This window comes from Sphaerodactylus townsendi, linkage group LG03 (assembly GCF_021028975.2).
Source record: "Sphaerodactylus townsendi isolate TG3544 linkage group LG03, MPM_Stown_v2.3, whole genome shotgun sequence".
NCBI classification, from domain to species: Eukaryota; Metazoa; Chordata; class Lepidosauria; order Squamata; family Sphaerodactylidae; genus Sphaerodactylus; species Sphaerodactylus townsendi.
In genome coordinates, this window is record NC_059427.1 from 120,063,582 (window position 1) to 120,076,764 (window position 13,183).

The 13,183-nt window shown below is 46.4% G+C and overlaps 1 protein-coding gene across 3 annotated transcripts in view; it reads left to right on the plus strand.

Moving 5' to 3' along the window:
* FBF1 (Fas binding factor 1) overlaps positions 1-12,961 on the plus strand; it is a 42,599-nt gene extending 29,638 nt beyond the window's left edge. For all 3 annotated transcript variants that reach the window (XM_048491106.1, XM_048491105.1, XM_048491107.1), the window contains 8 exons: positions 784-902; positions 2,286-2,408; positions 3,376-3,561; positions 3,818-3,994; positions 5,873-6,010; positions 7,086-7,224; positions 7,858-7,988; positions 12,805-12,961. In XM_048491106.1, the coding sequence (XP_048347063.1) occupies positions 784-902; positions 2,286-2,408; positions 3,376-3,561; positions 3,818-3,994; positions 5,873-6,010; positions 7,086-7,224; positions 7,858-7,988; positions 12,805-12,888 (1,097 nt within the window). In that variant the 3' untranslated portion in view covers positions 12,889-12,961. The remainder of the gene's footprint in view (positions 1-783; positions 903-2,285; positions 2,409-3,375; positions 3,562-3,817; positions 3,995-5,872; positions 6,011-7,085; positions 7,225-7,857; positions 7,989-12,804) is intronic.
* The last annotated feature ends 222 nt before the right edge of the window (positions 12,962-13,183 follow it).

Consider the following 13,183-nt stretch of genomic DNA (forward strand, 5'->3'; position numbering starts at 1 on the left):
CCTGTTTTTTTACCTTTCCCCTTTCCTTCCTTGCCCAACCTGTTTTTTGCCCTTTCCCCCCATTCCTTCCTTGCCCAACCCATTTTTTGACCTTGCCCATTCCTTCCTTGCCCAACCCGTTTTTTGCCCTTTCCCCCAATACCTTCCTTGCTCAACCCGTTTTTTGCCCTTTCCCCCAATACCTTCCTTGCTCAACCCGTTTTTTTACCTTTCCCCATTCCTATTCCCTTTGTTCATCCTGTTTTTTTGCCCTTTCCCCATCTCCCCCTTTGGGTGTCTAAACCTTGGCTTTTTTGCCCTTTCCCTCATTCCTTCCTTGCCCAACCCGTTTTTTGCCCTTTCCCCATTCCTTGCTTGCCCAGCCTGTTTTTTGCGCTTTCCCCCATTCCTTGCTTGCCCGGCCCGTTTTTGCCCTTTCCCCCATTCATTGCTTGCCAAGTCCGTTTTTTGACCTTTCCCCATTCCTTGCTTCCCAATCTTGTTTTTTACCTTTCCCCATTCCTTGCTTCCCAATCCCGTTTTTTGACCTTTCCCCCCATTCCTTGCTTGCCCAGGGAGTCCTAGATTTCTGCAGTTTTGGTTGTGTCTTACAAGGACAAACCAAGTGTGCAGGAGACAGCTTAATGTAATATTTCCATTCATCAGCCTGAGTATATTGACCGAAATTCCTGAAATCATTGGAGATAACCCAGGTAGGGCCTTCACTTGGAGATAATGATTAGCTTGTATATCATTGGCGGATGCAAGTGATTGATCGTTGCTCTTCCCCCACCCATGCCAAAGTGCTGCAAGATCGTTTGGCCCGTCAACAAAGAGACATGGAAGAGGAGCGAAACCGGCTGCAAGAGGTCATCTCTAAAATGGAGGCCAGGCTGAATGAGCAAACGCGCCTCCTTGAGCAGGTGAGTTGATGCTAGAACAGAACTGCTTCAGGCCAGGTGTTTGTGCTCAGTGGGAGTGTAAAAGCTGGAATTCAAGGCTTAAATTAAGGATAAAGAACAAACGGCCTGTGTTAGCAGACAGCTATGATGGAGTGCCTCTCCTAAATATGGCATTGAAAAGTGAAGAGAATCTTTTTATCATTCTAATTGTTTTGCAAAATAGATTTTCATTTATTTATTTTAATGTCTATACCCAATTACATAATGTCTATACCCAGAAGCCATGTATCTGCCAGAGGGACATGGAAGGTCAACTGACCCCGGGCGCCGCCCATTAGATCACGTGGGGAGCGCAAAATCGACCCCACACCCCTTCTGCGGAGAGGTGCCCCACCCAGGCCAGGAACCTGCCGCGGGCCCGCTTGGCACTCCTTGGCCTGGCCCTCCAGGCTGCTCAGGACTACCACCGCCCTCCTCTGCCAGCTGAAGGACTAGCTGGGCTGGGAGTCTGCCACGGGCCTACCGGGGACCCCTCGGCCCAGCACTGCCAGGCCCAGCCCCACCAGGCTGCCCAGGACCACCACCGCCCTCCTCCACCAGCTGAAGGAGGGCCAGGCCTGCTGGGTGCCTCTTGGCCCAACCCCACCAGACCTGACCCTGCCAGGCTGCCTGTGACCGCTGCCACACTCCTCTGCCCGCTGAGCAGGTATTGCCCCAGGCACCATTTCTCCCCCAGTATACCTCTGTCTATGCCCGGCTTTTCTCCCCTGTGGGGATCTAAAATGATTTAAATCAACATTCTCATCTCCTCCATTCTGTCCTCCTAAAACCAATCCTAAAATCATGAAAACAGTCGTTCTCAACCTTCCTAATGCCAAGACCCTTTAATACAGTCCCTCATGTTGTGGTGACCCCCAACCCTAACATTTATCCATTTTACAGATGGAGAACACTGATGCAGAGTGTCTTAGGTGACCCCTGTGAAAGAGTTGTTCGACCCCCAAAGGGGTCCCGACCCACAGGTTGAGAACCACTGGGCTAAGAGAAAGTGATTCATTCATAGCCACACAGTGTGCTTTCAAGGCAGAGTGGGATTTTAGCTGATCCTGGTCTGGCACTCTTCACATTTTTATAAAAGAGAGTTAGAGTAGGATTCATCCATTTCTGAATTATTTAATAAACAGGAGAAAAAGAGAACTGTGGGGGTTTGTTTCATTTTTCTTTGTTCTGTTTGTTTGCATACACTTCTTTCCTAATGAGTATTACAGCAAGCAAGTACAACATGTCTATAACCCACTTACGGTTGAAGTGACTTACATTTGAAGAATGCCTGTCCATTAAGATGTTCTTTCTTCCTCTTATCAGTAAGAGAAACCTTCTGTTACCTACTTCTCTTCACCCTAGGAACGCTGGAGAGCGACAGCAGAGCAGTCTAAAGTGGCAGCTTTACAGCACTCGCTAGAAGAACAGAGGAGAGTCTTGACTCAGCAGCTGGCCATGGAAAGGGAAGAGCTAGAGAGGGCAAAGGTTAGAGATGCCTGTGTTGTTTGAGCATTACAGTATTGTCAAAACGTTATAAGAATGAGAATTCTTTTCACTGACTCAGCTGTAAGTATGCAACAGTCTATGCAAAAAAATAAGATCTCCCTCTAGCTGGACTCTTGCACTTCCATGCTCTACCACCACCCCATGACACTAGCTGAATTCCCACACTTCTTTTCAAGCCAATATTGTTTGGATTCTCATCGTTTGTCCTAACAGGTAGCCTCTCATTGCTCAGGCATGTGGAAACGTAGATGAGGAAGGTTTCTGCATCCCCATAGGAAGCACCCCCAGCAGACTGGTTGCCATGTCTGGAAAGTAGTAGGCAGGAAGCAGGGCCATTGCCAGACTTCTATGCTAGGTGAGGCAGAGTGAGAGAATCTTCTTCTGGTGGCAGATCGTGTGGGTTCTACTAAAGCGCAACAAATTATGTTTTTTATCATTTTGGGGTATACTATTTAGATTTTCTGCCTTAAGTGCCAAAGTATCAGTACCAGGCAATATTTGGGCACTTGCCTGGATTAGAAGAATGCTCAGCAGAGAGTTATAAGCGTAAACATATGTGGCATGAAGTGCCAAGAACAGCTGCATGCGTAAACTGAGAAGAAATGACTTGGTGTGCTTCTGATGGCATTCACCCGATAAGATTGTGAGAAAGGCCTGAGGGAAATCTTGTTACCTTAAAACCCAAGTGGTTCGACCTCAACTGAGATCGTTTTCTGGCAGCAAAGTGGGATTTACAAGAGGCACACATTCCTAAGAAAAATGTAAGTTGTGTTTTTTTCTCCCAGTGCAGCTGACTAAAAAGTCCATTGAATTTTGAAGAATGTGGCTGAAACAGTGTCTTGAGTAAATGGTTTTTCTGAGGACCTGTGTCTGTTTTGCTTGCACTTCAGTGCCATTAAGCTCCATACCTTCTCTCTTTCCCCCTTCCTATGTGTCCTGCTTGCAGAATGCGTTGCTAGAGGAGCAGAAGTCAGTTATGCAGAAATGTGCTGCGGAGCGTCACAGACTTGCTGTGGAATGGTCAGAGTTCCACACCCAACAGAGGCTAAGCAAGGAGCGCACTGAGCGGGAGGTTGACCGAGCTCTTCAGATTGACACCCAGAGAGAAGGTGCTATCATGAGCCTTGCAAAGGTAAATAGGACTTAATACAAACTCAGCAGAGTGTAATTCTGGAATTTCCTTGCAGGGCTAATGCTCAGCCCTGAAATATGATGTAAAAAAATAAAGGGATTTTTGAATAAGAGAACAAGGTTTTCTGGAGGATCTTTCCCAGGAGAGCCATAATCAGAACCCTGACTGAACCCTGGCTACAAAGTTCAATATTGGGACCTGCCTTCTATGTTTTTCCAAGCAAAGCAAATCTATGTGATGACTGTTCCTTTTCTAGGAACAAGCGGACCTGAAAATTAAAGCCAGTGAGCTGAGATCCAAGGAGGAGCAGCTTGCTAGAGAACGGGAGATTCTCGAGCAAGAGAAGCAGCAGCTGAGATTGGAAAAGGAAAAAGTAAATGCAGCAGCTTTGCATATCAAACAGAGGGCAGATGAAATTGACAGTATGAGTAAGGTAAGAAAGATACACTTTGAAGAAGAAGAAGAAAAGTTAGGATGTATATCCCACCTTTCTCTCCTGTAAGGAGACTCAAGGTGGCTTACAAGCTCTTTTCCCTCTCCTCACAACAGATACCTTGTGAGGTAGGTGAGGCTGAAAGAGTTTCAAAGAGCTGTGACTAGCTGAAGCAGGAATGTAGGAGTGCAGAAACACAGCTGGTTCACCAGATAAGCCTCTGCCGCTCAGGTGGAGGAGTGGAGAATCAAACCTGGTTCTCCAGGTTAGAATCCACCTGCTCTTAACCAGTACACCCCACTGGTTCCCCTGCCTGCAGTGTTTCTGTTAATGATAGGTAGGGTGGCAGGGGAGGAAAATAAAGGCATCTTTCATATGGGAACCAAAGTATAGCTTGAGTTCAGAAGATCTTTCGTCTAGAGCCAGATCTATTACCACAAAGGAGTGACTAACTCCCTAGATTCAGGAGTATTCTAAGACTTGCTTCACACATCATTTTTAAAAGGAGTGAAGTGAGCTGCCAGTTTTCAGGAAATAGTAATACCTGCTCCCATGAGTTACTTTCCTTGACCATTTGAAGGTGGAATTAAGATTATACCACTCCAGTGTTAATTAAGACTTTTATTGAGATAAAGGTGTTGAATATACTTGGCCCAGTTCTTCAGATTCACTTGAATATCTTATGTGTTGTGGGCATTCTTGAGCGAGAGAGAGAGAGAGAGAGCAAACAAGGATTCAATGAAGAAAACTTTCCCAGTCTGTTCTTTTAAAAGATAGTGAATGAAAAGAATGTGAAGCTCAGAAAAATAGGTGGGTAAACATAAGATTAAGACAAGGGATGAGGTTATTCAAAGGATGACATAGTAGATGTGTGAGCAAGAAATCAAAATAATTAAAGCATTTTGTGGGGTAAAAGAACAAAAGGGTCTCAGAACAAAAGGGGATGGGGAAAGCAATATTGAGGAAGGATAACATTTGATATCCAGATTATATACAATTAAAACACATGTGCCTTAGACATGGGCCTGTATGGATGGGCCCACTGTTGCATCTCACTCCAAAGAGGAGTCAATTTTGTTTTGTAGCTGCCCTAAAAGAATATGCCCAGTCTGGGCAAAGACCAACACTAGCAGTAATCAGTGATCTTGTACCAAGTGATGCGGCTCCTTATACAAGCTTGGAAGAAGTAATGAGACTTTGAGTATGGTGGAATCAGAGTTTTGTTGGCAGGAGTAATAAACCCACAGTTACAATAGTATCGGGCATACAACAGCAATACCAAATACTAGAAAGCCCATGCTAAGATGTGAATAGTCCAAACACCTACACAACTGCTTACAATGAGCAGCGTGTATCACTTCAGAAGGAAAAACCAAGACACATGATAAGACAGAGCAAGTAGGATATGAAAAATATGAGCCCCATATAATAATTTGCTGAATTAACTGTGGAGACTGGTAACCAGGAGAAAGATCCTAGAAGATAAGAGGACTTTCCAACCGTTTTCTGTGTCATTCCACTTCCTATCTTGTCCCTCATTTGTTCTGTGTCTGCTTAGTTTTTAGGACTCATATTTTCCTCAAAACTGACCCGCCCACCCCCCAGCAGTTTATCATCCCTTACTCCCATCCTGGATGATTGAGAGCTATCTGCAATTTACTCAGCAGCAAGGGATGGGCACTGCACACGCTCAAAGCACTTCCTTCTGGAGTACCAGTCACATGCTCCATAGTTGAATCTAGAGAAGGCAACGTTTCCGGGCAAAGTGCTGCTGTGCTCTGCTGCAGATCATCTGATTCTCTCTCTTTTTGGGGTGCCGTGTTCTAGCAGCATTCTCTCCTGACGTTTCACCTACATCTCTCTCTTTTTGCTCCGCAGTTATCCTCGCAGAGGTATGAGGAGGGAGAACAAGCCCTCCTGGAGGCGAGGAAGGTGGAGTCAGAGCATCAGACTAGGCTACTGGCTGTGCAGCGGCAGATGGAACAGCTGAGGCAGCAAGAAGAACATCTGCACCAGGTGATTCCCCTGAAGCTTTTAAGCTATTTGTCCCCATCAGCCATAGACTCTGGAGGGGCTGAGCATAAAATCAGTAGCTACCACATTCCATGGGCTCATGGTGAACAACAACATTCTTAAACCTAAGAAAGGCATGTAAAAAGCAGTTGACTCCATTCTTCTTACCACAGACTAAACAGTTCTCTAATAGTGCAGTCAGTTCTAAGTTAAATTACACCCTTGTGTAAGGGTGTAAGGGAGCAGCAGTGGCATAGTGGTTAAGAGCAGTTGTACTCTAATCTGGAGGAACCGAGCTTGAATCCCTGCTCTGCCGCCTGAGCTGTGGAGGCTTATCTGGGGAAGTCAGAGTAGTCTGTGCACTCCAACACACACCAGCTGGGTGACCTTGGGCTAGTCACAGTTCTTCTGAACTCTCTCAGCCCCACCTACCTCACAGGGTGTTTGTTGTGAGGAGGGAAGGGAAAGGAATTTGTAAGCCCCTTTGAGTCTCCAGCAGGAGACTCTTCTTCTTGTAAAACCATTCACTTAAATTGATCTGAAAGGATGTTATTTGGATTAGGACTGCACTATAAATGTTGAGATATGCCTACATCAGAGTGGAGTGGGGCACACATGAATCAATTACTACTTGTTTAATTTTTTCTACCTATATATAAACTTTGAGAAGCACGTGGCAGTTTTGCTGCCCAAAGTTCTGTCTCGTACAAGCTTAAAAAATTGTTAAGAGTCACAAGCTGTTCTGGAGCTAAGGCGTGCCTTGGTTGGGAAAGGGGGAAGAAGGGGACTTCCCCAGCACTTCTGTTGAAGTGTAATGGAGGTGAAGGGGGAAGGAGTAGCACTGAAGTCAACAGAGACGGAGAGGCATGCATGGACTCCTATTGTTCACTTCTGCCCAACTTGCAGCTGCTCCAGTGAGGGCTTACAGCTGGCCCTTGATGTATCTGAATGTGCTGATGGACACAGGTATCACCTGTTTAAAAACTGGGTCTGTGTATAAACAAGTAAACTTCATATGAAACAGAGGAAAGTGCTGCATGAACACTTTATCTTTCTTCTTTCCCTTGGATTGTATCAGGAGCGCCTAAGTTTGTCACACCAAAGGAGGCAGCTTGAACAACTGCGGGACAGTCTTTCGAGCAACCCACTGCTATTCCAAACTACACCCCAGATGCCATTGCCAGGCACTCAGGCCAAAATAATATCCAATGTGCAATGTAAGTGGCTCATAGCCTTTCATTATCCCTTCATGGGTGTGTTTGATTGAAGGAATCAGAGTAAAGGTTACAAGGTGTTTATTTCATTTTCCTGCAAAGACATTGGTGTGTCAGCAGCTTTAGTTTTCAGATGGAGTCTGGAGACAGTGGCTTGCCACTCACTACCTACTTGGGCAAATGTCATAACCTCAAGATGCTTCTGCCCGAAACCAAATCTGTGCACAAGAGGCGCGTTCAGAGTGTTGCAGAACATCCCTTTTTAAATAAGACAAAATGAGTTCACACCTCCTTGGAGGCATTTCACTCTGTGAATGTAATGGCTAAATGGGGGTTTGAAGCTGGGACCCTCCAGTCCTACTCTTCCACTCAAACCCCAATGTATCATATTGGCTTTGAAGTAACCAATGGCAAGATTGAAACAGAAGCAGCATTCTAGAAATGCATGTCTGTATGGCCCCTTTGTCCTTAAGAGTTCTCAGCTGTAGAATAATATGATGTTGAATTGCGGGGGAGGGGTCTGCCCTAACAGTGATATTGGGACCCTAAAGAGTCTATGTGTTGCTATTACAAAGTGAACTTTCAGCTAAGCACCCCATACGGTTTCAACCATCTGTAACTTTCTTTACTTTCCAGATTTGCCAGTTCCTGCTACTGACTTACCGAAAGTTGACCTAGGCAACTTTGGAGCCTCCCAGGATCTTCCAGTAACAGGACCTGTAGACCTCTATGCCAAACTGGTGCTGCATAAGCTTACAGCTGATAGGGTGAGACTGATTTTCATTTCTCCTGAGAAGGAGATAGCTTAGTGGTGGGATTCAGCAGGTTCGAACCACTTCGGCAGAACCGGTTGTTAAAATGGTGCTTGTAAACAACCAGTTGTTAAATTATTTGAATCCCACCACTGCTTAGAGGGCTGAAATTTATTTGGCTTGGAGCATTTCCGAAACAGTTTCACCTTTATGTCATACCTGTTGACATTACACATTGTGGTGCCCCCTGCTGGCAGGGACTCCTGTCTAGAATCTCCAGATTCCAGGGACTGGAGTCTCTAGTTCTCCAGTAGATCCTGAGGTCTCAGAAGTGAGGGAGGGGGACTCACTGACTGCCTCTCCCACATAGTGTGGCAAGTTCCCCAATGCTGCATGAACCACCAGCCAACAGCTTCCTCCTTGGCCTCCCCTCCCTTTTTCTTAAAGCTGGGGTCCTGCTCCCGGGCTTCCACCCCTCCAACCAGGACTTCTGGACTGGGGCTGAGCCCACTGTTCCTTGGTTTTATGGGCTGCCTGAGCTGTCCCTTCTGCCTGGGCTCCACCACTTCTTAGACTTCCCCCAGGACCTTCCCTTTTTGTCTCAAAAGACTCCAAGGCCTTCGACCACTTCTCCCACTTGCCCCCCCGCCCCCAGCCTGCCTGCCTCCTTCTCCCCTCTGCTCTGTAAGTGCCCCTGGGGTCCCTGGGACAGAGAACTGGGGAAATGCGGTGGGACACTGCTCCCAGGAACCACAGAGTATGTAGAAGTAGCTCCGGGTGGTTCAGGGGCCCTCCAGCTGTGCCCAAGAGCTGCAGAGCATAGGAAGGTGGTTCCAGGCAGCACAGGGGCTTCCTGGCCATTCCTGTGGGTTGCAGGGTGAGGGCTGATGTCTCCAGGTGGTACAGGGGTTCCCACCCATTCCTGAGGGCTGTGATGCAAGGGCCAGTGGCTCTGGATGGCACAAAGACATCTCGAGCAGCAGATCCTTTAGCTGTCTTATGACACACACACACACACCTGTTGACATGGTATCTTGACCATCCTCTTTGAACATTCTGGACAAAATGTCGGCATTGGCATGAAACTAAAAGGAAACAAGAGAAAAATACCACCTCAATATGCGGCTGTTATGGTGTTTCATCCTACTCATCCATTGAAGTAGTTCATGATCCGTGACCGGGGTGAATGGGTTGGACATCAAATAATATTGGAGCACTGCCTACAGCCCATTTGACAGCCAGCACTTCTTTTTCAACCATCAAATAGCATGCTTCCACTTGTTGCAATTTACAACTCAGGAACAGTACAGGTTGTTCCTGCCCCTCCCAGGTTTGGGAGAGGATGGCTCCAAAATCTGTATCAGAGGTCTGCATCACGAAGGGTTTTGTCAAAATTGAAGTTCTGAAGGAGTGGGCACCGCATCAAGGTCATCCGTAGCTCGTGGAAAGCTCGTAAACAGGAGGGTGTCCAGTGAAAGCACTCCTTGAGATTGGTCCTTGCTCAGACTGTCTGTCAGCTGCCCAGCTCAGGTAGCAAAATGGGCAATGAATTTACCATAGTACCTGACAAGTCCAAGAAAACAGTAGAGTTCTTTCTTGTTCTGTGGTGTAGTCACGTATTCAGTGGATTGTACTTTTTTTGGAACTGGTTTCAGGAGCCTTCCTCCTACGATGTATCCCAGATACCGGAGTTTTGGGGATCCAATTCGACATTTACTGGGGTTGGGGCTGAGATTCGCTTTCGTCAGAGCTTGCAATATCTTATACACATGGAAAAGATGCAACTTCCAGTTGGGACTGTAAATAACAATACCATCAATGTAGGCTAATGCAAAGTTGTGACACTGGGCTAAGATCTGTCTACTAGCTGCTAAAATGTAGTGGCAGCCCCAGGTGGCCCAACAGGCATGATTTTGAATTGGTGTAAGTCAGATGGTATGGTCCTCCAATTCCCTGAAGTTTTCCTCAAGGGTCCATCTGGGGGTTTCCACTAGGGAACCCCTTGGTCTTCTGTCAGCTCCAATGGGCCTCTAGGTTTCTACCCAAAACTAAGTAAAAAGGGACATTACCTAGGGAAGCTTGAGGGGTTTCCTGAAAAGCAAATATCACGGGATCCATGAATAAATCCCCCTGTTGTGGTTTTTCATAAGCCAGCTTTCACAACATGGCCTTCACTGTCTGGTTTAGCCTCTCCACCAATCTATCCATTTGGTGATGGGCTACCACTGTGAATAGTTGTCTAATATGGAGGACACAGCACAGCTGTTGAGTGAAGGAGGCCATGACAAATGTACCTCAATCTGTGAATATCTCACAAGGCAATCAAAAATACACAAAGAAATGCATCAGGGCGCAGCATACCATCACTACCTCTAGGGTGTGGAAGAAAATCGCCTCAGGGTAATGAGTTGCTTAGTCAATGATAACTAGTAAGCACTGCACACCCCTGGCTGTATGAGGTAAGGGTCCTACAAAGTCCATTGCAACCCTCTTGAAGGGGGTTTGGATACTTGGTAGCGGGTTCAAGGGGGCCTTTTGGGGACCTTGAGAATTCACTTGCTGGCACATAGGACACATCGTAAAAAAATCATGGATGTCCTTAGATACAGAGGGCCAAAAGAAGTACTCCACTACCCTGGCCACAGTATTCTTTATCCCTTGATATCTCACCTATTTGTAATCGGGACTCAATTCCAGTACCCTTTTCTGGTAGGACCAGGGCACCAAGACCTGCTTCCTTAGGGTGCCTTTGTCCTTGACCACCCAAAACCAGACCTCACCTTCCCTCTAAATATGGGGCTGCTGAGCCAGCCTCTGAATGTTCTATCTTGCTATGACACCACCTCCAACCGATGGAGGGCATTGAGGGTAGGATCTGTTCCCTGAGCTTGAATACATTCTAGGTCTCCAGTCCATCTTAATAGGCTGACCTTCTCAGAGGGTCCTTTCTCTGCACTTTATTTGTCTGAGTTGTCTGAGGACCCTTCCTCTAGACCAATTGCACACCCCTGTAACAGCATCCCATTCTTTTGACAGTCCAAAATCTTCATCAGGCAGAGGGTGTTTCTCCCCAGGAGGAGCAGATAAGGCAGTTGAATAACATAAGCTATGTTACACTCATATGGCTCTCTCTTCCATTGTATAGTGATTGTTATTACTGGGTACATGCTGGTGGCCTGACATACCTTATTACTCAGTACATCTTCACATGCTAGTGGCCTGACATACCACTGGAAGGTCATCTGGAAGTAGCAGGGACAGTGCCATGGAAATGGAACTGCCTGTGTCCAACAGGGCTAGATAGGACCATCCAGACAGCTTCAGCAGCATTACCCACACCTGGTCGGGACGGGTCTTCCAGAACTTATGGCCTGTAGTGTCTTTTCCCAGCTCCAGTCACACTCCATAAACAGGCACTCCCTTTGGAAATGTTCCCACACTTTCTGCAAGTAAAGCAGGGCCCCAGTTCTTGTGGCACCTGGCTGGGAATTGCATTTGCAGGATCATTTTGCCCTCTCTCTGGAAAAGATGCAAGGTTATGGACTGAGAGTTGGCCTTGAGGTATACTAGAGGCATGTAAGGCTGCCTGAGGGAGGAATCAAGCATGGCCTTCCCCCCGGGGAGTCTGCCGCGCTACCTAAGGCTTGGGGCTCTCACGGGGACCTTCATGGACATTGGCCACCCATATGTTCTCCAAGATCCTAGCTGCATCCTAGAGTCTCAGGCTTGCTATAGGTGATCCAGTCCCAGGCTTGGGACGCACTATCTGCAGCAACTGTTCTAATGCAGCCTCTAAGGCCACCTTCCTTTTTCTGGCAGTCACTGGCTGGAGCCCTCTATAGGTGAGGACCTGCAAGGCCAAATCAAAAGCCCAGAGTCGATCAGTCTTCTGCCATGCCACTGACCGAAACTTGATCCGGTAGACATCCGGAGAGATCTCATATCTCTCTAGTATGGCTGCTTTCATCATAGTCCACTCCCTCATCTTTGGGAAGGACCCTCAAGGCAGCATGCATGAGCCCAGTTAGACAGGGACTGAGGATAAATGCTCACTGAAGGTGGGGCCATCCAGCGGCTTTGGTCATCTTTTTGCAGTCTCAGGACACAGATGTTCTTATGCTAGTGTTTCTTCCCACCTATCCCATTTTCTAGCACAGGACATAGTTTCACTTAGACTAGAGAGTTGAAGCATACAGACCTAACAGAAGTATGAGTGTGATAAGGAACCCAGTGCAGACATAATGTTTATGATATTCCAGCCCTTGCTAGGAAGTTGGGATTAGCCTGTGCTCTCCCACAGTTCCTTCCATTCTCCCAGATGAATTTCTCCCCTTCCTGTCATTTCATGGTGTAATCTTACATCTGCACAAGTATTAATGATAACAATGGTTAGTTCAAGCCATTTTGTTAACTCAGTTCTAACCATGGTTTTAAATGCTGGTTGGAAACTAAATATGGTCAGCAATAACACTGGTGCAAATATTACACTACACCAAAACAGGTGGGGAGGGAAGAAATCTCATGAAAGAGATGCTTCCAGAAAGAAAGCAGGTGAGTCTATGGAGCACTACTGGTCTTAGGAGACTGGAAACATTACACTCGCATCAGGGTTGTGTGCCTCTGTCTTGATTATGTCTTTCAAGTTGCCTAAAATTTGCTGAATTTCTTCTCTTAACTTTTGCATGCTTATCTGCAGTCCAGTTTTACTCACAACGTTTGTATGAATCAACTTGGAAAAGAAACACTTTGTCTATTTAACACATATCCATGAAGCCTATGTTTCGCTCTACTAATGAGGTTTTCATCTCCTCACCCCCTCCTGTTTTTACAGGACAATGATTTTTTGGAAGAAGAACGATTCTTCTTGGAAACTCTGAAGAAAGCTTCCTACAAGACTTCATCCCAAATAGCATGATGAGAACTGAATTCCCAGGATAATTAGAGTGCAGGAACTTGTATGATCAAATAAATATTGCTTGCAAGCAAAACAGGACCTAGGTAGAAGTGATTACTTAGCTATGGGGTGTCAAACATGCAGCCCAGGGGGATGAATTCAGCCCCTTGAGAGGGCTTATTAGAGCCACAAGACTGCTGAACCAACCAACATCTCCCCCCCCAAAAAAATTAAAAAAATGAGTTTCACACCCCCAACTTAGTTGGATCATCTGTGTGGAAAGAAAATTAAGATCTTTCTGATTTCATACAACTCC